Below are 25,026 nucleotides of genomic sequence, written 5' to 3'. Positions count from 1 at the left end.
TTACATTTTCATGAGGCTATAACCCTATAAGCTATGAAGGTATAAACATGTTTGATTTTATGCATGCAGTACAAGAATCTGGGCTGAATTAGCACTGTAGTGCACAGGGAAAGTGCTCACTATTCTGTGGAGCCAGAGCAGAGTAGAAGCAGCGGTGGAGTAGAGGGATGTGTAGTGATGAGGTGGTGTTCCGTCCTCCTCCCATGTCTCATAACGCTCTGCATAAAAGGCTGCACGCTTTGGATTCAGCGCCCCGATTGGCTGAGAGAAAGAAACCACCACAAGACAGTGTTACAGAACATAACAATAATGACTTCCAATATATATACAGTATATATACAGTATATATATATATATATATATATATATATATATATATATATATATATATATATATATATATATATATACAGTCAAGTTATTTAAATTATTCATAACCCTGGCAAATTCTGAATTAAAGTTACTTTTATTCAACCAGCAAGTTTTTTTTTTGACCGGAAATGACACAGGCTTCTCCCAAAAGATAATAACACAATGTACAAGAGGCATCATTGTGGAAAAAAATATTTCTCAGCTTTTATTTACATTTGAACAAAAAGTGGCATGTCCAAAATTATTCATACCCTTTGCAAACTGTCACAGTCTGTGGGAAAATCCAAAGTTCTATACCATTCCAAATAGTCCAAGCTGTTCTAAAGCATCCTAATTACCCTGATTCATTGGGAACAGCTGTTTTAATCAACTCAACAGGTGAAAAACAGAAGCTCTCTGCTGTTGGTTTGTGGACAGTCATGGCTAAGACAAAGGAGCTCACTGAGGACCTGCGGCTGCGCATTGTGGCTGCTCACAAGTCAGGAAAGGGCTATAAGACCATATCTAAATGTTCCAGTGGCTACAGTGCAAAGTATTATTAAAAAATACAAGACGTTCCGCACTGTGAAAAATCTCAGAGGACATGGTCGGAAGCCAAAAGTGACACCTGTGCTGGCCAGGAGGATAGTGAGAGAGGTAAAAAAGAATCCAAGGATCACCACCAAGGCCATCCCACCAAGGCCATCCTGATGAATCTGGGCTCTGCTGGTGGCAACATCTCAAGGCAGACAGTCCAACGGACACTGCACACCGCTGGGTTCCACGGACGCAGACCAAGGAGGACACCACTTCTCCAGATAAGGCACACAAAAGCCCGCTTGGCCTTTCCAAATGCTCATCTGGACAAAGAAGAAGACTTCTGGTCTTCTGTTTTATGGTCTTCTGCCACAATGATGTAGCCTTCATTTGGCGTAAAAAAGGAGAAGCCTTCAACCCTAAGAACACCATCCCCACTGTCAAACATGGTGGTGGGAACCTAATGTTTTGGGGGTGTTTTTCAGCCAGTGGACCAGGGAACCTAATCACAGTAAACGGCACCATGAAAAAGGAGCAATACATCAAAATTCTCAACAACAACATCAGGCAGTCTGCAGAGAAACTTGGCCTTGGGCACCAGTGGACATTTCAGCATGACAACGACCCAAAACACACAGCAAAAGTGGTGAAGAAATGGTTAGCAGACAAAAACATTAACGTTTTGCAGTGGCCCAGCCAGAGTCCTGACTTAAATCCAATTGAGAATCTGTGGAGGGAGCTAAAGATCAGGGTGATGGCAAGGAGACCCTCCAACCTGAAAGAGTTGGAGCTCATCACTAAAGATGAATGGGCAAAAATACCAGTGGAGACATACAAAAAACTGGTCAGCAATTATAGGAAGCGTTTGATTGCTGTAATAGCCAATAAAGGCTTTTTTATTGATTATTGAGAAGGGTATGAATAATTTTGGACATGACACTTTTTGTTCAAATGTAAATAAAAGATGAGTAATAATTTTTTCCACATCGTCTTATTATCTTCTGGGAGACGCCTGTGTCATTTCTAATCAAGAAAAAACTTGCTGGTTGAATAAAAGTAAATTTAAGTCAGAATTTGCCAGGGGTATGAATAATTTCGGGCTTGACTGTATATATATATATATATATATATATTAAACAGACCATTTAGTACAGGCTGCTTTATAGTGCTTAATTCTTGATCTCTGTACTGATTTCTGATAAATGGAGAAATTCAGGAATCAGAATATTACCTTCGACAGATCCCTGAAGTTGCCAGGCAGAGTGAGGTCCAGCTCCTCAGACTCATAGTTGGTAAGGACCCAGGGGAAGACCGGGTATTGGTTAAGGTCATTATATGTTCTTCCTGAAAACACACACACAAATATTAATATTTCTGTAATTTATTAGTCACAAAGATGTCCAAATTGCCTGTGAGCACAGGATTAGACAGTTTTCAAGCTCCTGAACCATCATAAGCCTTCATTTGTGACAAGTAGTGTCCATTCTCACCTGCAATGGTGTTAAGAAACATGAGGTACTCGAAGTTAGAGATCTCCCGCCGCTGCCAGCGCTGGGTCATGTTAGAGGACTTGAAGAGCTGTCGAGGGGTGGCCAGAGAAATCCGTCTGCCAACAAGATTATAAACATTGCATACTTTTGTTCAGGACAAACATTTCAAAAACAAACGACACACACAAAAAACTGAGAACACCAAAGTATCTATCCTTAACCAGCTGACCTCTTTAGTTCTAAATATATTCGCATGAATAAAGGAAAATCTGATTTCAGATCAGTACCTATAGCAGGTGTGGAGATGTTTTATGAATATTCGACCATGTCCTACCTTGCCTGAGGAAGGCCGTAGCTGGTACCGACTCCCACTCGGGGTAAACTGTACACCACCTTTTTGACAGTTGCCTGGTCCGGGAAGTTAAACATGACAGATGCTATAAGGAGAGGGACAAGAAACATAAATGATGGAGAACAGACAATTTGTACAGCAAAGCATAAAATGTTTTTCATATTATACATCTTTATGTAAGAAACGAGGGCAGAGCGCACTTAAAGTCTCTCATGGAGGTTTATTTCAGATCATTTTAGAATGGTTCTCTGTATCTCATTAACATTAAAGATGACAACAGAGCTTTTCACACTTGTATTAGTTAAGCCTGGGTCATTCTACACTCCAGTTATTTTGTCTGATGTTTCACACTGCTCATATTTTACCCCGGGTTAACAAACCTAAACCCTAAAACTAAATAATAGATTTTTATGTGCATATTTGCGCATCAACAACTGGTTTAAATAATGCCTTGCCTTGCATTAATAAGAACGAAATAAGGCTCGACACTTGACCAGTCTTTAAGAATATTAGAGTCAGAAATATTGCAGACTATCTGGATGTTTGGGACCAGTGACTGCTTGAGTTTAGACTCAGATTTCTTCCAAAGAGAATATGTAATTTGAATGTAATGTAATTTGAAAAAGAGGTAATCATTAGTGGGAAGTCTGAAGGGATAATACAGATGCTCAAAATGATTCTCTAGCAATTTTCTTAATATAAATATAAAATATGACAATGCTCTTACTTCTGTTGGCCATGAAGACCTCCAAGCCAGTGTTCTGCAACAGGTAACGCCTTGCAAACACAGCTCTGATCTCACTGAACATCCATTTCCCATGCAGCCCTTCAGAATATGCCAAAACCTGAACACGAACAAACACACACACACACACACACACACACACAGCACTATAAGAGCAATGGAGTTGATATATCAGCTCTATACCTCTACCACCTCATTGACAAACAGATGTTCAGGCTTTGCAGGAGCAACACACACCTTTGCATCAATCTTCTTGAATGCGGGATCTTCTTCATCCACCTCAAAGTAAATCTCAGTGGTGGTGATGGAGAGCGTCCCCCTGGCAACGACCACAGGAGCGACCAGCTGGGCTGGCGTGCTCAAAACTACAGGACCTTTAAGAGACCAGGTTATTTACTACATTTGTTCCTGATAATGCTCCGACTGAGTTTAACAAGCAGTACTTTGTCATGGACTTTGTTTGTCAGAAAAATGATTTGATTTTCTAAATCAAGTGTTGCACAGTTGTTAATGACACTGTACCAGAGTTCAAGAAGTTCATTAATTTAATCAAATGAAGCTAAATTGGGCTGAATATGTTACAAACAGTCAGTGGTTCAATTGAGTTGATGAGTCTAGATGATTTTAATTAGTTCATTTTAGTAAATCAGGCTTAAATGCAGTGTTTCATCAACAGCAGTTTTCTGCAGCTGTGGCAGCAGGAGCTCTAGATTTCCATCCGAACCACTGTTCGAATGCTGCTCATGTTTGTTAGGCTATCCACCAACTTTAAGAGGAAACTTGCCTCTGGAGGTAAATACTCGAGGATGAAAAGGCACTAGAAATAAAGTACATTTAATACACATTAACAAAAAATCTAGCTGGGATACATAAAACACCACTGGTGATCCATTTGGCTTTTCTCCTAAATGTGAGGGATACCTGCGAGATTGTCAATCTCCTTCTCCTGCAGCAGACTGACAGCATCATCATCTCCCTCCAGCATCAGTTCCATCTCAGGATTCTGACTGACCACAGACTGGCTCCTGAACGTCTTCTTCGACTTCACGCCCTCCTCTTCCTCTGGAGCTGCAGAGACAGAAACACGTGTTCTGACCTTCTATGTGACCTTAAAATAATGTTCTGTTAATAAACTGCACAACTGTATTCATTTATTATTTATATTAAATATAAGTGTTCACTAGTGACATGTAATGTATAGAAACAGTAGAAACAGTGAATTAAAGGCACTGACCATAATCCTCCAGTGATTTGAGCGACGCTTCTGAATGTGTGGAGCCAAATGCATTGCGAACAAATCTTCTCCTCCTGCGCAAATCGTCTTCCCAGTAGTCCAGCCGCCAGAAATCAATCAAATGGCTGCAGGAGCAAGAAAGAGTGTGTGTAGGTTGTAGAGCTTGATTCAGTAAACTTTTGTTATACTGATTTAATTTCATAGCCCATATCAATATGTTTCATTTTTCATGTTATTTCTTTAGGGATCTGTAGGTAATTCTCCATTCTACTCTGTAGCCTCCACATTTCTGTGTGTTATCAAAAGCCTCGTGTGTCTGCAGGTGTGGTTTAGACCAACTGAGAGAGAAGACTCGAGGCAGAGAGGAAGACTCACTCCATCACTAGTGATTTAATACACCTGATGTGAAGTTGAGGTCAGGTGTGTTTGTATGATGGATGAAGGCGGCTGATAGCCTAAAGTCAAGATGATGTAGTTCTTACAGTTTAGTATTTTTAGATTTTCACCAAACATGTACTTCCTTTCCTGTTAATTATGTAATCATATAGCATAATAATTCATGCTCATTTATTCTTTGTTTAATCAACAAGCAGGAAGTTTGTTTGTTTACCCGTAACCAACCAGCCCTGTAAGGCAACTATATCATTTCATGGAAGACTGTGTCCTTGGAGCTTTTCTCCCTGGCCATGATGAGAATAAAACTTTGTGTCCTTTTGAATTTAACGTTTATTCAGCCGCAGAAGGTAATATCTTTCACTCCAGTCTTTTCAATCTTTGCTTCCCTGAAGTGTTTGTTTAGAGTTTAACATTTCAAACTTTGCCATTTCAAATAGGCCAGAAGTGTAATTATGTTATGTTTTCAGATTGCTATCATAATTATTACAAAAATATTCAACTTGCATTTATAACAAGAAACAAAGCAACATGCAACCATTCAAATGCAATCCAGATGAATGACTTGTGTAAATTCCTCACCTTGATTTTCTACTTTCAAAATTCCTACATGGGTTCAGATTGTTTTAACAGCATCTGATACACAGTTTCACTACAAAGATCAATGATATATGTGCATAAACTGTACATCATCCTATAGGCCTTTTGGCTGTTGTAATTTGTTATCAGACAGAATAAAGTCATGAGTGAGTGACATCAGAGAGTGGCAGCATGCTAGTGTGAATAATTGGCAGTAATGCTTCATTTATGCAACTCCTTTCCAAGCCTTCCTCATGAGTAGCGTTTCTGTATACCTCTGTGCCATGGTGCCCCAAGCTCCATGTTTATTAGTCAAGATGTTGAGGATCTTCTGTTTCAGCTGGTTGGCGGTCACATGATCTCTGTGCTTGGCTGCACTGATCAGGTGATCGCACATCTTCTCTTCCTCTCTTCGATCTGCTGCATATTGAGCGCAGTTGGACTGAGAGAGACATAAGGTCATGGTAAGAAAGTTGCTACATCAGTCTGTAGGAATGTTTTATATTTATATATATATATATATATATATATATATATATATATATATATATATATATATATATATATATATATATATATATATATATATATATACAGATATATATTTATATATAAATATATATCAGAGTCTTTTTGTGCTTCACGTATGTCAAGAGCATACACTACATTTAGCAGCACACACACACACAAACACAGTCACACACATCAGCTGACCTCGAACTCTGCATGTTTGTGGACGTCCTCAGCCCTCTGCCTGTTGAGGATAAACTCTGCCTCATTGGCCACTCGCACGATGTGGTCCTTCATGGCGTGGCACAAGAGCCTGAAACAAACACACAGCTGTTAAAGAGCAAGAACAAGAAACTAGCACAGGGTTTATTCCTAGGGAAAAATCAACATAATTCCGTTGGATTCCACTTCATCAAGATTTCGGATCTTCAAAGAGAAGATGCCAAACCTGTGAGGATAACACCCTCTTAATCAATACACAGAATAAATTTCTACATATCCTGAATCCCCATCATTGAATATTTGAAGGCTCAGGCATGGATGAGTTAGTGTTAAATCTAAAATAAACTCAGATGTTATGCTATCTAGTTTCGTCTCAAGGTTTCTTCCTCATGCCATTTCAGAGAGTTTGTCCTTGCCACAGTCACCTCAGACTTGCTCACTGAGATGAATACAAATAATAATAATAATAATAATAATAATAATAATAATATTATTATATTTCTTATATTCTGTTAAAAGCTCTATACGAAAAAAAAATGAAAAAAGCAAACAAACAAACAAATTGAATAATGAAACTTCTTTTCATCCTAAAATAATCAGTAACTATACAGGGTTTCTGAATGTGTGTGTAATAAACCTTTTATTTTTCACATTGATCACCTTCACTGTCCATGTGTTCTTACCTGCCCTCATTAATGAGCTCAATAAATGCCAGTCCTGCATTCTTCTGAATGGAGTTCTGCCACTCCTGAAACACAAAAGAAAGAGTTTAATGTCATTTTTAAAGACTTACTAATTGTACCAAGTCTTAAACCCTAAACAGTTACAACTATGGACTACTTTGAATCACCTACTAAGGAAGCAAGGTCTGTGTGGATTGCTTTTCCTTATAACAAAAAGCATTTGCACCTGCAGTACAGTTGAACTAAGACCTCAGTAAAGTGCTGTAAAACAGCAGACATATTGACAATCTGTTCAGAACGGCATTTTGCCAAGATAGCAGCAGACGCAGAGAAAAGGCAGGAAGGGGCAGGAAGGCTTTTAGCCCAGGCTGCTGATGGTTCTAGAAGGACACATCAGAGGCTCTAGTTACCATCACTTCCTGCCAATCAATACTTTGGGTTCGGTTTCATCCCCAGAGAATCTAATGGAAGGCCAGAGTGGAACCAGTGTAACAATATCTGCTGGAGAGAGGAGGGCATTAAGGATGACGGGAAAAAAGGGAGGAGGGGAGAGGACAAGGATAGGAAGAATCATACCTCTGGACACTTAGTGTAGAATCAAGAGTCAAGAACCAAGAAGGAAGTAGAGAGCTAGGACTTATTTAAGATCATTTACGTTTATGATTTGTCCATGGCCATTTAAGCATAACTTTGTACTGTTTGTATTATAGAGAGGATGTGTAAGTTTAAGAACAGATTGAGGAGCTAACTTTAGAGGAAGACGGAATCAGTTCAAGGTAAGAAAATAATCTATGTTGCTCATGAAAATACATCTGTTGTTAAAATGATTTACATTCCCCACTTCTGTAACTACATACATTTCCTATTAGTCTCACTATAGTTACTAAGTAAAAAGGTGAATAACTGAATAATACGCTGTGAGCTTAAGGGGGAAAACCTGCTTTAGAGGTCAGATTGTGAGATTGGGATTTTAGGTGTGATTATGGATACTGCTAGCTGTATTTGTGGAATTCATGGCTCTTGAGTCATCACATTCAGAATCTGTTCTATTATTTTCGATACATTCCTTTTAAACAAATCAAATCTTCAGAAACTTCCAATGTGAATGCAAAATTCAGTCATTTATTCCATTTTAATAGAAACACCACCTCATTTATGCTGTTATCTAAGTAGCCAACCATGCGGCAGCAACACAAAACACACAATCATGCAGATGCATGACAAGAGTTTCAGGTAATGTTCACATCAAACTTCAGAATGAAGAAAAAGTCAGATCTCTATGACAGTAAGCGTGGCACGGTTGTTGGTAACTAGTTTGACTATATCAGAAACTGCATTCCTGCATTCTCACACACAACAGTTTCTAGAGAGATCAGACGAGATGAGCAGAGTGCTCTGAGCTGGCAGGAAGTCTAAATTAACACAGTGCATGTGAGCTGTGTTATATTTAAAGCTTCCAGAGAGTCATGATGAGAACAAAATGCCTCTGAAGCTGTAGGAGGTGAAACTGTATTATACAGTTTTATCGTTAGTTCTGGTTCACTAATTTGATAGGACAAGCTGTTTAGCAAGAGTGCTTATATGCAGTATAACCACATGGACAGCTGTTACACTGTTTGTATCACTCTCCTCATTTGTGTACTAAATAAGCAGTGGTGGCTCAAATGTTTAAGGCTCTGGGTTGTTGATTGGAAGGTCAGGGTTCAAGCCCCAAGACTGCCAAGCTGCCACTGTTGAGGCCTTGAGCATAGCTCTTAACCCTCTCTGCTTTGACCCCAACTTCCAAAGCTGGGATATGCAAAGAAAGAATTTCATTGTGCTGTAATGTATATGTGACAAAAATGAAGGCTTCTTGTTCTAAAGTTCTAATGCTAGCAACAATCCCATTGAAACGGTTACTACAGCAGTGTTAGTGACATCATCAATGGACATGGCTAATGAAACACATTTCATGAACATATCAGGACATTGTACCAGATGCAGATGTAAAGGGAGAAAGTCACATTCTGTGAAATTGGCTACTACTGGATCTTTTTCCGTTTGTGGAGCAAAAATAAACTCATTATTTAACCATATTGTGTTTGAAATGGCAGTTCCTCCACATTAATTTCTTATTTATAGCTTTATCTGTAGCATAAAAGCAATATCACATTCACATTCATGCTGTTAATACCTACAGCTGACTCACAGCCGTGCTGATATTCAGTCTAAATGCATTCCTGCTAGTGCAATATTGCTTAATTATAAATGCACTTCCACTGACTTTCTCCATATTAGTGGATGAAAGATGGAAACTTGCACTGGATATTTATATTTCAGAAGCTGTATTTTTAACTGATGAGCAAAAATATCAGTGGGATCAATGCTGATATGCTCTTACCTGTGAGCACAGTAACATCACCAGTTCTACTACTGATGTGCTGGACTTCATACACACCAGACCTGCAGTGCAAAGGAACACAAAGGCAAAATTTAACACACAAACACACACAGACATACACACAAACATACAGACACAGAGACGCTTAAACACATGCTAAGACGCAGAAAAATATTATTATTATTATTATTATTAGTGATTGACTATTTACTATTATCTATGCCATGGAGCTGGAAAACCAGTTGCATATTAATTTCTTAAACTGGGACACCTACAAAAATGATTCCAGTAAAAATGTACTATGGTTTATGATCAATGTTTGATCAAACGACAATTTCGGCTTGGTCTGTGTTTACACTTCACTTCAACTGCCTTTTTCAGCTGCTCTACTGAACACAGTAAAGAAAAAAACACCATCTACTCTTTATGTACTAAATTGAAAACCAACCAACCAAAAAATAAAAACAAAACAAACCTGGAACTGTGCTAGGCTACCAGCAATGATCTCGCATCAGATTTAGTTGCTATACTGCCTCATGAGCTACAAGATCCCATTAAAATATATTCAATGCTCCATGTTATAGATTGTACACGTCTCTGGAACTGTACTGGGGGATTGACTGTGTTTGAATGAAGGTGGTTGAGAGTAATTTCTAACACATCGCTCCAAAATATCTCAGATTGTTCAGTTGTGTTAAGATCGAGTGAGTGTAAAAGCCAAAGCGTATGATCTTTATCCTCTCCATACTGATGTAATCTAAAATGCTGTAATTTTCTAAACATCATCTACATTCTAACAAAAAGGTTCTTCCTTTATTTTGCTACCTGTCTGTATATACTGTATGTATGAACAACTTTCAGATTCACAAGTTTTAATGAAAACCTGGGACTGAGATAGCCTCTGGCTTGCAGTCATTTTTCCTCATTAAATTCTTATTCCTTGCTGTTTTGAATGCAAAGTTCAGCCTAACAGCACTCATCTATTTCAGACTAATAGCTAAAGACAAACTTTTTTCATGGATCTGTTTTGCACAGTGCCATGGTCCTACTATAGTACTTTTAGGCAAAGTGGTGGCGCAAGCAGTTAAGGCTTTGAGTTGTTGATTGGAAGGGTGGGGTTCAAGCTCCAGCACAAAACAGCTAATCTGTCACTGCTGGGCCCTTGAGCAACACACTTAACCCCTTCTGCTCCATAGGCACTGTATCACAGCTGCCCCTGTGCTCCAACCCTAACTTCCAAAGCTGAGATATACGAAGAAAAGAATTTCACTTTGCTGTAATGTATATGTGGCAATAAGAAAGGCTAATGTTGTACAACTAGCAGGCCAGCATTTCATGATAGTGTGGCTACAGTATGTGACTGTAAACTATATCATTCAAGTGTCTAGAAAACCTCTATTTTACATGCTGGAAAGTGTCCATGATATAGGGTGTGGCAGAGGAAATGCATGTTTTTCGAATAGCTAATATGCAACAGTGAAGAGGGTGAAAGTAAGGTTAATAATATAACTTAGATTACACATTTTTCAGTTTTGCTCATGTAAGCTCAGCCTCTTGGTAACAGGCAGCGTAGATGATGCAATTTCAACAGCAGCAAAGCTAAAGCCTGGTGCTGGGTGGAATGCTTCAGTCTTTTTCACAGACACGGAAAGGTCAGATCATTTCCTCTTCATCACAGACCCTGTTGTTCTGAATGCTTCAACCCATATGAGGATCGTGTTAATATCAGAAATGTTTCTGTGACGCCCCACACTGAATTGTCTACGGAAGAGGCACTGAACAGCAATTACGGATTCACCATTTATTAAATTATTTTTTAACAAACACTCAATGCTCATGAGTCATGGTGCCATGGCTACTGGCTATTGAAATTGTATCATCTATGCTGCCTGTTATAAAGAGTGAAGCTTTTCAACAACCTCCTTGTTGCTGCATATTGCCTGTTGGAAAAACACACATTTCCTCTGCTGCACCCTATATAAGCCAGAGTGCAGCCAACAAAGTATTCTGATATCAGATAATAACTTGGCATTACTTATCTATTTATTTTCATACAGTTATATAGTGTGACAGTGTTCCAACAACATATACCATAAAAACAACCATATAAGACAAACATTTAGGACAGGGCATGTAAAACAGGATGAGCGTGCACGCACACTGCAGCCTGAGACGACTCTGATAATGGGGAAAAGAGAGAGAGAGAAAGAGAGAGAAAAAGAGAAGAAAAAGTGAAAAGAAAAGAAAGCAGAAGGTGGAAGTGTGAGGACACAGAGACAGATTGTGACCAAGACGAAGGACAGTGAAAAAACAGAAAAAAATCTACATGTGAGGGATCTCCAGCTTCCTTGAGTTTCCTGTTATTAAATCATATCTAGAGCTGATCAAAAACCTGTATGTAACTTTTATCACCTGGTGTATTTATTTACTCAGTAGAGGTAAAGCTGGTCTTAGAGGCGCACGTAGACACGTGAGCTTATATTTGTTTTCTAGTCCTCCTTTATAATTACAGACTTATAATTTTGGGTCATGCCATTTCAAACAAACAGACTCGAGAAAAAAAAACAGTGCAGAATACAAGACAGTTAAATAAATCCAGCTTGTTCATCATGGAAGCTCTGTCTTTTATTGCTCTCTCTGATACATAGCATTATCCTGTATCTGCAACTCTCCTGACCTCATACCTTGTCCATGGGGTTGTGTGTATGAGGCAGCAGACATACACACACAGACAGCGGACAGTGAGGGACTCCACAGAGACACCAGCTAGAGAGAAAAAAGGAAGCACAATACAGCACCTGTACCTTCAATCAGCAACTCTTGCCCATGGCTACCGAGCAGGGTCCTGGACAAGAAGGGTGCAAAGTCCACAAAGATCTCCCTCAAGAGCGGTGCCACCTTCTCTAGCGCACGCTCTAGCTTAGTGGTTATACTGTAGGAGAAACAGAGAGCGAGACAGACAGAGAGGCAGCGATGTTGTTACGGTGGACAGCCAGGAAAAGTCAAGCATCCTGTAAAGCTTAGCCTAAAAATACAGACAGGCCCAAAGGTCTGAGTCCACTCCAGCAACGACTGTTTACACTTAAAACATTCTATAGAACGTTGTGTTTCAATACAAGACCTTAGGATACAGGGACCTAAAGTTTTGACTCTCTATATATCTATACTTGTCAGTAATATTGAGGGTGTAAATATTTTTGATTCAGCAGTATTCAGTATTAACTCATTTTTGACAATCTATCTAAAGATCTAATAACTCCAAGGTCTTGATTAATACAAGAACACGGCTCAAAAGCCTTTGCTCAGTTTCCATCATTTCTACAAGTTGATTCAGCAATGTAATTGTGTAACTGTGGCTATAAACCGCACCCATAATCACACACACAGCTCCAGATTTATCACATCACCACGGGGTTTACACCACAGCACTGTTGCATGTTTAGTTCAGAAGGTGTTCAGGCTGTTTATAGGTTTTTAATAATTCTCTTGTTGTAATTAGCTATTGTTTTTATAGTAACAACTTCCACAGGGACTCGTTATGTGTGTAAATGTTCTGGATCTTTCTACGAGGAGGATTTTTCAGAAGAAGTCTCCAGTGTCATTGCTTTGCAGATTTTCTGACAGAGGAGATCTTCAGGGTAAGGACCTTGTAGTTTCTTGGCAACATGAAAAGCTCAGACATAAATGCAACTATGAGTGAATAAAAACATGTCGTGGCCCTAAAAAGTACTATGGTATAACAGAAATAAAACACTTTGGGATGTGGAAAATAATCAGCTTCAGCATGTGAGGGACATCGCATCACTCAATCGTTTATTACTGCCGTGTTTTATTCCTTAAAAGTAACCCTAAAACTATTTTTTAATATTTTATTTTATTATTATAGTGCTCTGTATATTTTTGCATATTTGTATATTCTTATAAGAGATTATAATTTATTATTATTTTCTGTATATTTTTGTATATCTTTATAACAGACTGAATTATCAATTTCTATTATTACTATTATTATTATTATATATTTATATACTTTGCATATTTTTTAAAAATAGTTTTTTATATAGTTATGTTTTATGTTAAGTTTTTTTTTAAGTCTCTCTATATCTCTAATAATTTCAAGTCACCTTGCTTTGATATTATCTTTTTCTTTGGCTGCTATCCCTTTGTTATGCAAATGTCCCTACTGCAGGACGAAAAAAAAAATTATCTTATCTGATCTTATATTAAATATTGTTTACTGTCTTTAGTTGGTTAAATGACAGTTTTCAAAATAAGAGTGCAGGGCTTAAAAATGAATGGATTATTTTTCTTTCTGTCAACATCTGATCTTTACACAATCTGTCGCCGTATTAGCAGTCCAGACTTATCAATGTTTATTTATTACTCATATAGCCAGATGTCTACAAATGTTGTTCATAGCACTGGCACACATCTTGAGGAGCTGCAAGTCTTTTGGATTGTTATGTGACAGAGTAATTGTGGATAATGGACGCATTATAAGCATTAATATAAATTTGGATCAATTTGCATCAATATAGTGTAGTAACTAGTTGCAGTGCATTTCGCAGATTTGTCTTAGTCTTGAATATCCCACTGTATATAAGCAATTTAAACAGCATTTGGGAGTGGACCCAGAGTTTTGGATGCTACTGTATGGTATATGAACTACAGCACACACTGTTACTGGTTAGAATGAGAGTTAGTGAGTCGGTGTAGTGTTAATGCTGCTTACAAACACCAGACTTGGCTTCTTTTTTCAAGAGGCAAAGGCTTCACACGCAAATATGAGTTTTATTGAAATACCATCTCCATGCAGAAAGTATCTGGTCTATTAATATGAGCAGGTCATTTCTGCAAAGAATATATTTCAATAACCAAACTCGTAGAACAGTAGCCCACACCCCTACGAGCTTACCTACGCTTAGGCTAAAGTAACTGGACACACACAACACTAGGCTCAGGGGCTTGAGGGGCTGAGGAAAGGGTCAGTAGCATCAAAGGTAGTGAGCATTCTTACTGAGCACAGATGTGGCCATTGCTATAAAGCAGGAAGTGATACAGGAAGTGAAGAAAAGATATGATCCAGTCCCACTTTTCATACACAATCTTCTAGTATGGAAAGCCCATGTGTGCAATGAAACAAACAAAGAAAATCATTGTTTTTTTTTTCTACTTCAGGCATGCACAACTCCAGTTCTGGAGGGCCAAGTGATTATTTTGCTCAAACACAGGCATTCACTTAACCACCGGGCTGAGTAGGTCTGTTCAGACAAGGAAAATTTCCATATTGTGCTGGACTGGAGTTGTGCACACCTGCACTACATAAACATGTTTTGAGAGCTGAGAGGAACTGGTTGTGTTGGGCTGGACAGTAGAGTGGAACTGACTCAGAGATGAGAGAAAGCAGGGCAGTACAGTGTAGCACTGCACCGTCAGCATCCACCTCCCTGACACACAGGAGGATCAGGACAGGGAAAGTGTGCAGAACAGAAGGAAGTGGTGTGAGAGTCATGTAATACAGTCATGTGCATCAATTACCAAGAACTGCTTTTAACTTTACCAAACAGTATGTTGATTACATTAAGATTGTTTTTAAATATGGAACAAAAATTGGACTTTGGATATGGATATTGTGATATTTGTTATATCTCATGCAATATCATTTCAACTAAGTGTAAAATTTGGCAAATTAATTTCTCTCACAATAAAGGTACTAGTATGATTAAGGTACAGTGTCCTGCATTAAAGGTTACTCTCTTGGTGTTTTTTTACATTTTGTAGTGCTACAAACTTAAAAATGCATTCAGATTCATATATTTAATTAATAGATACATCTGGACATTGGTGGCTCAGTGGTAGGTTTCTCGCCTACGATGCGGAAGGCCCGGGTTCCATTTCCAAGCAGTGCCCAAACCCCAGCCACTGGATGCAGTGCCGGTCCCAAGCCCGGATAAAAATGGGAGGGTTGCGTCAGGAAGGGCATCCGCCGTGCCAAGTTGTTGTGCGGACCAGATGGTGAGCTGTGGCGACCCCTCGCGCATGAGGGAGCATCCGAAAGATCAAAAGAAGATCCGAAAGAGACCATATCTCTCTCAAATGGTAAAAATCCTAACTGAATCCATTTCATTTGTCGGTTGTAACACTATAAAGGATGGTCAGGTTTAAGAGGGGGGTGAATATTTTTGCAAGGCAGTGTACATATGTAAGAGCACCCTGAAAATATTTCCTCAGCCCAAAGAGGGATTATTATTTCTTGTACAGTTTTCCGTCCACAGGCTTCAGTGCTAACTGACTGGATCTCTGTATTTTAGTGTGCACACACTTGGTGTTCAGTGGGAAAACGAATGGAAACATTTTGGACAAAGAGAACATGATATGGTCACTGGACAGGAAGAAATGGACAGAAAGAATTCCTGCCATCTTATCATTTAGTTATGAAATTCAGTTTTAAGCATTTAGACGTGAGCTGAAGTGAAACGTCAGTTGAATGGCTTCTTACTTTAAAGCCAAGTACCTTTAAGTAAACTGTGTTTAGTGATAAAATGCACCAGAGTCTCAAGCAGATGCTTCAAGTCTGGCATGAGAGACTATCTCAAGAGCAACACCATTATAGGAATAATTACTGCTGTAATTCTGAGGATACATTTATATTCTTTCTAGAATAAAAATACACTGTACCAGAGCTTTATTGTAGACATTGAAGGATTCTCTATTTCAAATAGTTCAAATCTGAAACCTTCAAATAAGTAATAATAGAAACATAATCTGAATCTTCTTCCATAATACGTATTATTAAATTAATATGCAGTCTGTAATTCAGTTTGGAGAAATAATCTAAAATGTAAAACAGTTCTGGGTAGTAGAGCTTACACCTTACTGTATGAGAGAGAGAGAGAGAAAGAATAAAAGAGGATAAGAGGATGAAAAAAATGAGAAGGAGGTGGAAGCTGTTAAGTTGGTTTGTTGTCGATGCTTCCTTGCCTAAGAAACTGTCCCTCATCTCTGGGGGCTGTGTGGAATCCTGCCAGTGAGCTAAAGGATTTGAGCTCTGCAGGGGTCAAGCCACTTCGCAGTGGACATGGGTCCACCTCACAAAAGGCACTGCAATACAAACGGGCACAAACACACAGCAATTACAGGTACTGTATTGTTAGACACTGTGTATTAATAGGGGGTAATGAGCTCTGCTTGCTTTGTTTTAATTCATTAAAGCGTAATGTTGATCAGATAGGAGGATTCAGCCTTCTACCTTACGTAGTGTTGCACATCATTATACAAGACAAAATATATGCTTGTAATTAATTAATATGCTTGTAATTAATTAATAGATAAATGGCTAGGATAAGATACTTACTTTATGTGTTATTGTAAACATACAACATACATGACATAGTTCATTACAAACATTCACATAATTTCTCTCTCTCATCTATCTATCTATCTATCTATCTATCTATCTATCTATCTATCTATCTATCTATCTATCTATCTATCCATCCATCCATCCATCCATCCATCCATCCACAGACGCACAAGCTGTTGAGGTGCAGTATAGTCCGCCACCTAGTGGAGGATAGAACAAACTGCTACACCTTGCAGAAAATCTCAACACACCCACAATGTCTGACGGCTTTCTTTCTTTCTTTCAAACACACACAACAAAAGCGTGAGTCTTGCTTTCTTTAGAATGTGCCTGCATGAGGAGGTTGAAGCAGAGAATGAGTCAGAAACAGAAAAAGGTTGAGATGTGGATCTAAAAAGAGCAACAGTAGAAGATAAAGCCAGCAAAACAGACAGGTCAAGCAGAGGGAATGTGTGGTGTGGTGTTTTGAGGAAGAAAGTGACTTAAACGTGCATAAAAAAGGAGAGCAAGAAGAGTTGTTAAAGCAAGGAGATAATGGAGGGGAGTGGAGGTGTGCAGAGATGAAGAGAAGAGATGAGGAAGAGGGAGGCGTACCTCATGTTCTCCACTGTGTCCTCGGGCATGGGAGCTACAGTCTGCACAGCAGGCAGGTTTTTACTGGTGGCACCGTTCACAAAGCTGGAGGATGAGGCAGAGGAAGACGAGGCAGAGTCTGTGGCACCTGCAGGACATGCGCTGGATTAGTCTAAAACTCAGTGCATCACAATCATAATCCTCACCATTTAAACAGCACCTACATGGTGCTATCTTCTCATGCAGCACAATTCCTGACAACCTTCACCCGGAAGCTCAGCTACTCCGAAAAGATTTATATTATCACTAACACTGGTGCAGAGACACCCTAAGCGTATTTAATAACTCATGTAGTTGTCTTCTTTACTGGTCTTAGTGTACATTAGTACTTTAAATATGTCACTGCATTATTAACTTCCACTTGAACACTATATATTAAAATATAGATTTCTTTACTTCTAGCATTCACCACCCTTGTAGTTATTTTTGACTGGCCATGCCGTTTCTGGTCAGATGGCATACCTAATCTGAGCAAGAAAGATTCTCTACAGTTTAATATGCGTGTTAAATATGTGAATTGTGACAAGTGAAAACCAATTTAATGCAATTATTTTTTCCAGAAATGCTTCCTGATATGAGAAATTTTTATCAAAAGCATCACCACACCTACAACAAACAAAAGACAGCGCAGGGGAGGAATTCTTTCTTTCTTTCTTTTCACTGTCAGTTTAAATAGATTTAGAACCTGCACGCCGCCTTATGCAACACAATCCACAGCAAATCTCAGTGTTAGTAGCAAAATAACTAGCTGACTTTAGTCTTCCACACACTACTCAGAGTATACATGTCTGCACAGTTACTATAACAACCACCGAGAACATGCAGGAAAAAGTGAACAGTCTGAATGAGCAAATTTGTTCAAGAGCCCAGTGATGTGGTGCTGAGATTTGAACTTGTATCCTTGTTATTACAATTGGAAATGAATAATCAGATACTGACAGAGATTTTAAAGCACTACTGTAGTAAGTAAGTCGTGCGGGATAATGGTGTCTACCAAATGCAAATATAAATGTTATTGGGTATAAAACTGAAATCTTTTATATCTGACAAAGCTTTTTCAACTCTTATTAAGAGAGTACAGAAGCTGAGCTCTACACTCTTTTTAAGAGCTCTACTTTTCTAAGTGGGTTCTACTTGTGGCCTCCAAGGTCTATCAAGGTCTCTGAGATCTTAATCTGTTACTGGTGTGTGAGTACCTGTTGTATTGATCATGCTCTTAGGCGTGGCACTGGCAGCAGCAAAGATGTTAGGTGTGCTGCCGGAGGAGGGAATGGCACTGCTGGTGGGTGTGCCCACTGTGTTCACTGCCAGACTGCCAGGTGGAGGTTTCTTCACTGGTACAACCACGCTCCTGTGAGTGAACACATTTACACACGTCTCTATATATTTGGATTGGGTTTAATATCAACTTCAGACACGATCTGTCACCCTGTCAGGAGGTATTTCAGATGAAAAATAAACAAATGACTCTTCAATCTCTTTTTTCCTGGAAAACAAAGTTAGGTCTTAGTGCTGAAACTGAACAGCAGTTTGTCTGTCTATCACAAAGTGTAGCTAGAAAACATGAGGAATATCAATAGCTAACACTGTTCACTATACAGGTCAGCTTCCATCAAACAAGCAGCGAGCCAGGAGTCAATGCAGCATGGCTCTAACCCAGACAGTGAAAAAAAGGACCTTTTGATAAATTATTAACCTTTTTATATCAATTATTCATATTTAAGGACCTCATAAAAGATGTACTGTATACTCTAGAACATGTTTTATTTATTGAGTCTTCCTAATCAGAGAGAAAGAAGCAGATTAATGTTCTGAAGCATCTATAGCCTACAGACAAGTACATTGTATAACCATAGGTCACACTGGAAATCAATATGTTGTGTGCTCTGTAACAGAAACAGCTATAAAATACAGATTTGAAATGCAGGGAAAATGCTGCCATAAAGGAAGTGCTGACACCTCACTCTCAAGTGGCTGAGAAACGTATTTAACGCATGTAGCGTGGTTAGGGCCATATTTCAGGACAGCAGAGAAAGTCACATATTGATATTGTGACAAACGATTCAGCTTCAGAAATGGATTTGTATTTGTGTTAGTAACCTTTTTTCCTCACTTAAAAGAATATTGAACCTTTAAGCCAATGGGGCTAAAGCAATGAGCATTCTGAACAGCTCTTCACAGCCTACTGGGCCTCTGCCTCCAGGGACATTCTTAGTAAACAGAGCATAAGCCAAAATAATGGTGCAAAACAGAAGCTCTTAATGCTTCCTCACCTGTCGAAGGAATGGAACTGCATGGGTAGCATGGCGGCCGCCTCTCTCTTCAGGGCCGGGTCAGGATGGTACGGCTGTGGTTCAGGACCCGTCTCGGTGGCTTCCACTGGCGCTGCCACCAAACTTTTAAGGATCTCTTTAACATTGATGCCCTTGTTGGCCTGGCTAATGCTGGAGATAGATGTGGCCGGCTTGAGAGGGTCAGCACCGAGTGGAGACTCGAGCAGAGACTCGTGGGACTTGCGCACTTCTGCTGAAAGCGTGCACAGGAGCTCGCTCATGGCGTCTGGACCTCCACCCACACCTGAAGCTACAACTCCCAGATCAGAACCATTAAGGGTCCCGCCCACCGGCTCGTCCCCAATGCCTGAGTCAGTGTGGGGCAGTGAGGACTCCAGGGGCAGATCCTCCAATGGACGCTCAATTCGACTGCTGTCTGAGAACGAGGAAGGGTTTTCTGTACCAACACACACACATAGTTAAAAGTATATCATCATTCCGTCACCAACTCCAATATTCTTTTCATTAACACTACACAGAAACACTACTGGATTACAGGATACCACATGATGGCTTGCACTTTTTCAAAAGTCCTACCCAAATACTTTAAGACCATTTTAAATACTTGACTATAACAATTAAACAAATAATAACATGAAAGATCTGTGACCTATTAGTAGTAGACACAGCATTTGGTTTTAATGAAAAAGCGTTCCTTCCTTTAGGATGTCTCTCTTTTAATATGTTTCTCTACTGTGACACTCGTTAGTACAGTAGGTTGGCTGCTAATTATGCTGCTAGAACCCAAATTATAAATCCAAACAAATATGTACTGACCAGTGGCGGGCAGTAACGAAGTAAATGTAATTCGTTACTGAAGTATCCTTCTCCAATATCTGTACTTTACTAAAGTATAAGAGACTTTTTACTTTCACCCCACTACATTGTGAAGTAAAATATCATACTTTCTACTTCCTTAAATCATGCCACATCTCCTGTTACTAAGAAAAGGGGGAAAAAAAATGACAGCACAGCAGCAAACTGAGGTACAGCATTAGCACTGCAGTGTCACAGCCTGAAATACTGTAGCCTATGATGGAAGAAAACCCTGACCCCATCCCAACTTGTTTCTAGTTGTAGGACAGAAGAAAGTGTCATTCATATTCAGATTCCATCTCTGCCTCAGTAACATACGATTTCTTTTTACAAGAATTCATACATCATATTTGAGAAAACATGCAGAGGTGAGTACGTCCTGTGATGATCATAATGACCATTTTTTATTTAGCACGTATCCGATCTATCCTCGGGTCATGGGGAGCCTGTGCCTATCTCCGGCATCATCAGGCATCAAGGCAGGATACACCCTGGACGGAGTGCCAACCCATCGCAGGGCACACACTCATTCACTAAGGCAATCACACACTACGGGCAATTTAGAGACTCCAATCAGCCTAGAAGCAGGTCTTTGAACTGTGGGAGGAAACCGGAGCACCCGGAGAAAACCCACAAAGTACAGAGAGAACATGCAAACTCCACACACACACACACACAGACTCGAACCCAGGACGCTGAAGGTGTGAGGCGAACGTGCTAACCACTAAGCCACCGTGCCTCATAGCAATGAAGGATTTTATTGTGTATGTGAATAAATCTGTAGTTATATTAATTATGTTGTGTATAGCTAAGCTTCAGTTAACTAAGTAAGCTAACGTAATCAGTCACTCTTAAACAGCAGTCTATGCAGTCTAAGAGTGACTTAAACAGCATAGACTGATAATAGCTCAACTTTTATTGTTGATATTTGACCAGTCACCAAGTAAAATTTCTTTTTCACAGTTTTTTATGTAAAGCAGAATAAGATTAGTACACAAATACTGTAATTGTCCATAACACACTAAAGCATTAGTTACTAAATACTGAAATATTGACTAGTGCTGAATATGAACTTTTTTTCCTCTGAATCTGTAGAGCAGCAAGTTTCTGTTAAAGTCACTCTGCTTAGATCCTCGCTTGTCATTTGTTTAAAACTGATTCCCAGGATACAGTAGTGTCCAGCACACATTAGCTGTTCTGTATGAGTGACCAAGTCTGCCTGTCCCGCTGTAGTACTTACTATTTTCTTCTGCCACGATGTATATATTTTCATTTTTAACCACTTTATGTAGGAAACAATTTACACGCTACAAACCCTGTCTTTATATGTAATGGTCCTTTTTCTTGTGTAGTGCCCATGTGCACGCACACACACACACACACACACACACACACCCACCCACACGTCATTTCAAAATCTAACATCTATAACACAAATCTTGGCAGGAAAACCTAACTGATCTCAAATCCTGTTATTTTACAGTTCCATGTTCCCCTTGTGCTCCTTGATTTAGAATAACGTTAACTAACATCTGTATCATGATCATTTCTCAGAATTTGTATTAACAGGCGTGTGAGAGTTGTGTGGCAGATTCTTCTCACATAAAATAAAGAGTTAATTACAAAAAATGACAACATTAGAGCAAGAAAATCTAGTACACTTGTACTTAAGTACTTTTGGATACAAGTACTTTTGTAGTTTAACTTTAAGTAGAAATTCAAATTGAGGACTTCTACTTTTACTGGAGTAACATTTTAACTAGAGTATCTGTACTTTCACTTAAGTACAGGAGCTATGTCCTTTGCCCATCACTGGTAAAGACTGAGAAGATGATTAATCACAAACACTGCTATTCAAAACCAATAACCTCAACAGACTTAATATACACTGAACAGTTCACTGTAGAAGAAGATGAAGATGAAGAAAAAGATGAAGACTTTATTATTGCCACACATTACATTACAGCATTCTTTTCCTCGCAGGTTTGGAGGTTAGGGTCAGAGCGCAGGACCAGCTATGGCAGACCGCCCCTGAAGCAGAGAGGGTTAAGTGTCTTGTTCAAGGACCCAACAGAATGGTCAAAGGTTTGTGGATACATAACGATGAGACCCATATATGCTTTTCAAACATTCAATTCCAGATGAACTTAAAACCCTTTGCTGTTATAATAACCTTCACTCTTCTGTAAAGGCTTTCCACTAGACTTTAGAGGTGGCTGTGTTGGGATTTACTCATTCAGCTACCAGAGCATCGGGCAGTGATGTTGGGTGAAGGAGCCTGCGCTGCAGTTTATCCCAAAAGGTGTTCAGAGGGGTTGAGCTCAGGGCTTTTTCCACTCGAGTTCTTCCGCTCCAACCTTGGCAAAATATCTATATCTACCTAGTATAGCTTTATTTGTTCTGCACCTAGGTGATGAACTGACCTTTCCATAGACGTCTAAGTAGCTGAGTCACTGGCTGTTTTCAGATAAAGTCTAAAGACCTACCTCCTACTGAATTACTTATTAGAACAACACAATACTTCAACAAAAAGAGCTAACTTTTGTTGTCCATACAGTACATGTTTCTTGCTATATTATCTTTGCAAGAGAGTTTTTAGACTGATGGTATTCTTCTACCAGGTTGTATGTATTCATTGATTTAGACTTTATAGCATTTCTGTAAGTCGCTCTGGATAAAGGCGTAATGCCGTAATTGTAAATGCACAGAAGCATTTGGTGGATTTACAAATTTGAGACGCTTGTTTCCAGTGTCACTTCAGGAATATTATGAAGTAAAAAGTCATCCTGAGTGTGAAGTCAGATGAGTGTGATGCTCAGGACTTTGCAAACTTTTGACCTTATACTGTACATATGGCTATAATATCTTTATTTCTTCTCATTTGTATGTAACTGTATGAATTTACTGTAATCATTTGCAAAAAGTGTGCATATTCCTAAATTTCCCCTTGGGGATTAGTAAAGGATGATGAGTGAATGGAAAATGAGGTTGCATGGAGGTGAAAGTGGAATGTGGCTCATGTTCTGAAGCCGAATGTTTCTGGACAATGGCAAAAGTCTTTGCATGTGAACACAGCCAGCTTCTGTGCTACAACCCACTCTGTGCAATAGCATTTATGAGCCACCAGAAGTGCAGCTGTTACTTCGGTGATGAATGATTATTTGGATTTGTGTTTCCCTAATGCATCTAGCCTGAAGGCATGCGACTTTATACTTAGTGAGTGAGAAAAAGCAAGATGAAAAAGACAGAGAGAGACAGCAACAGAGGGAAAGAGGGATAATAAATCAAGCCACCAAACTGAAGATTATAGCTAGCAGACAGGAAAACAGAGATAATGCACTCATCCTTCAAGAGTGAGGAGGTGTTACACATACACACACACACAGTTAAATACAGTATGCACACCTAATCACCAGTTTAAAACACATCCACTTTCCTGTCTGACAGACACTGCAGTGGTTAGAAGATAGGAAAAGTGTTTAGTTTCACCTGTGCTAGTGGGAGAGTTAATTTCCTGCCGTATGCTCCTTCCTGATAGGCTGCTGGATCTGCCAATCTCCCGCTGTGGCTCCAGGATGTCCCGGTATTTGGATACCATGAGGACAGAAATGAAGTAAACTACAGCCAGAGCCAGGAACTGAGCCTGTTTACTGTCATCCTGCACACACACACAGTTACCATACATCAGACCTATTCACAGAAAGACACATATTAATGGTTAATGGTACATAAAGTCAATAATTAGTGTAAACAAATTGAATAAATTTAGCCCTATTCACTGCTAGAATGCATAACTCATTTTGGCTGCACTACATTAACATGCAATTATTAACACCATGTTGTCCTGACTGAATAGATGTTGGTGGTCCTCAGGTGAGACGGAAATGTCTCCAAGCAGACCTTTTATAGACGCGACTTTCAGGAAATATTACAAAAATTTGTTCCGACTAAAAACCACAAGGCCAAGCTTTAATGCTCAAACATTTAAAAACGGCTGTTATTCAGTGAACTGATATCTCAATACGTACCCCATAAATCCCCCCCACACACACAGACACACAGCTTCAGTGATGCATAAACACAAGATCGAATCTATATAAAGAACAGATGCAGACACCAAACCCTGACATCCCTTTCTCACTCTCTAGCTGTCCATCATTTCCACATGCACATCAATCATGCACACACAAACATCTCACCACATCTCTGAAGACGACAGCTCTCAGACGGTTGATGTCCACGTCCTGCAGCAATCTGTCAGGGTCCTTGATAGGTGAGAGGTTACGAGGGACATTCGCTATGGCACTCTAGCCGAGAGACAAAACAGCAGAGCAGAATGCCAACTGTTAAACTCTCTTACACACATACTCACATATTCGACACACACACTTACAGTGTTAGAATA

At 39.3% G+C, this 25,026-nt stretch overlaps 1 protein-coding gene and 1 long non-coding RNA gene across 16 annotated transcripts in view; one reads left to right on the top strand and one right to left on the bottom strand.

Annotated features, from left to right (window-relative positions):
• nbeaa (neurobeachin a) overlaps positions 1-25,026 on the bottom strand; it is a 182,982-nt gene that overhangs the window by 11,032 nt on the left and 146,924 nt on the right. For 5 of the 14 annotated variants that reach the window (XM_058412232.1, XM_058412229.1, XM_058412235.1 and 2 more), the window contains 19 exons: positions 24,821-24,928; positions 24,111-24,279; positions 19,746-20,202; positions 18,669-18,823; positions 17,434-17,560; positions 16,458-16,577; positions 12,275-12,408; positions 9,477-9,538; positions 7,097-7,161; positions 6,396-6,504; positions 5,957-6,123; positions 4,710-4,834; positions 4,397-4,543; positions 3,713-3,849; positions 3,458-3,575; positions 2,713-2,815; positions 2,379-2,494; positions 2,120-2,232; positions 121-261 (listed from right to left, as the gene is read on the bottom strand). In XM_058412232.1, the coding sequence (XP_058268215.1) occupies positions 121-261; positions 2,120-2,232; positions 2,379-2,494; positions 2,713-2,815; positions 3,458-3,575; positions 3,713-3,849; positions 4,397-4,543; positions 4,710-4,834; positions 5,957-6,123; positions 6,396-6,504; positions 7,097-7,161; positions 9,477-9,538; positions 12,275-12,408; positions 16,458-16,577; positions 17,434-17,560; positions 18,669-18,823; positions 19,746-20,202; positions 24,111-24,279; positions 24,821-24,928 (2,673 nt within the window). The remainder of the gene's footprint in view (positions 1-120; positions 262-2,119; positions 2,233-2,378; positions 2,495-2,712; positions 2,816-3,457; positions 3,576-3,712; positions 3,850-4,396; positions 4,544-4,709; positions 4,835-5,956; positions 6,124-6,395; positions 6,505-7,096; positions 7,162-9,476; positions 9,539-12,274; positions 12,409-16,457; positions 16,578-17,433; positions 17,561-18,668; positions 18,824-19,745; positions 20,203-24,110; positions 24,280-24,820; positions 24,929-25,026) is intronic. The other 9 variants (XM_058412237.1, XM_058412239.1, XM_058412242.1 and 6 more) reach the window with 3 other exon arrangements.
• LOC131367047 (uncharacterized) lies at positions 7,693-24,907 on the top strand. Of its 2 annotated transcripts, none has more exons than XR_009206877.1 (3): positions 7,693-7,872; positions 22,605-22,706; positions 24,160-24,907. It is a non-coding gene; the product is annotated as an uncharacterized LOC131367047 (long non-coding RNA). The 2 variants fall into 2 exon arrangements; XR_009206876.1 differs by lacking the exon at positions 7,693-7,872 and adding an exon at positions 12,909-13,114.

This window comes from Hemibagrus wyckioides, linkage group LG16 (genome assembly GCF_019097595.1).
Source record: "Hemibagrus wyckioides isolate EC202008001 linkage group LG16, SWU_Hwy_1.0, whole genome shotgun sequence".
In the NCBI taxonomy this organism is placed as follows: Eukaryota; Metazoa; Chordata; class Actinopteri; order Siluriformes; family Bagridae; genus Hemibagrus; species Hemibagrus wyckioides.
The sequence above is the reverse complement of the archived record's forward strand: the minus strand, read 5'-3'. Positions and strand labels throughout refer to the sequence as shown.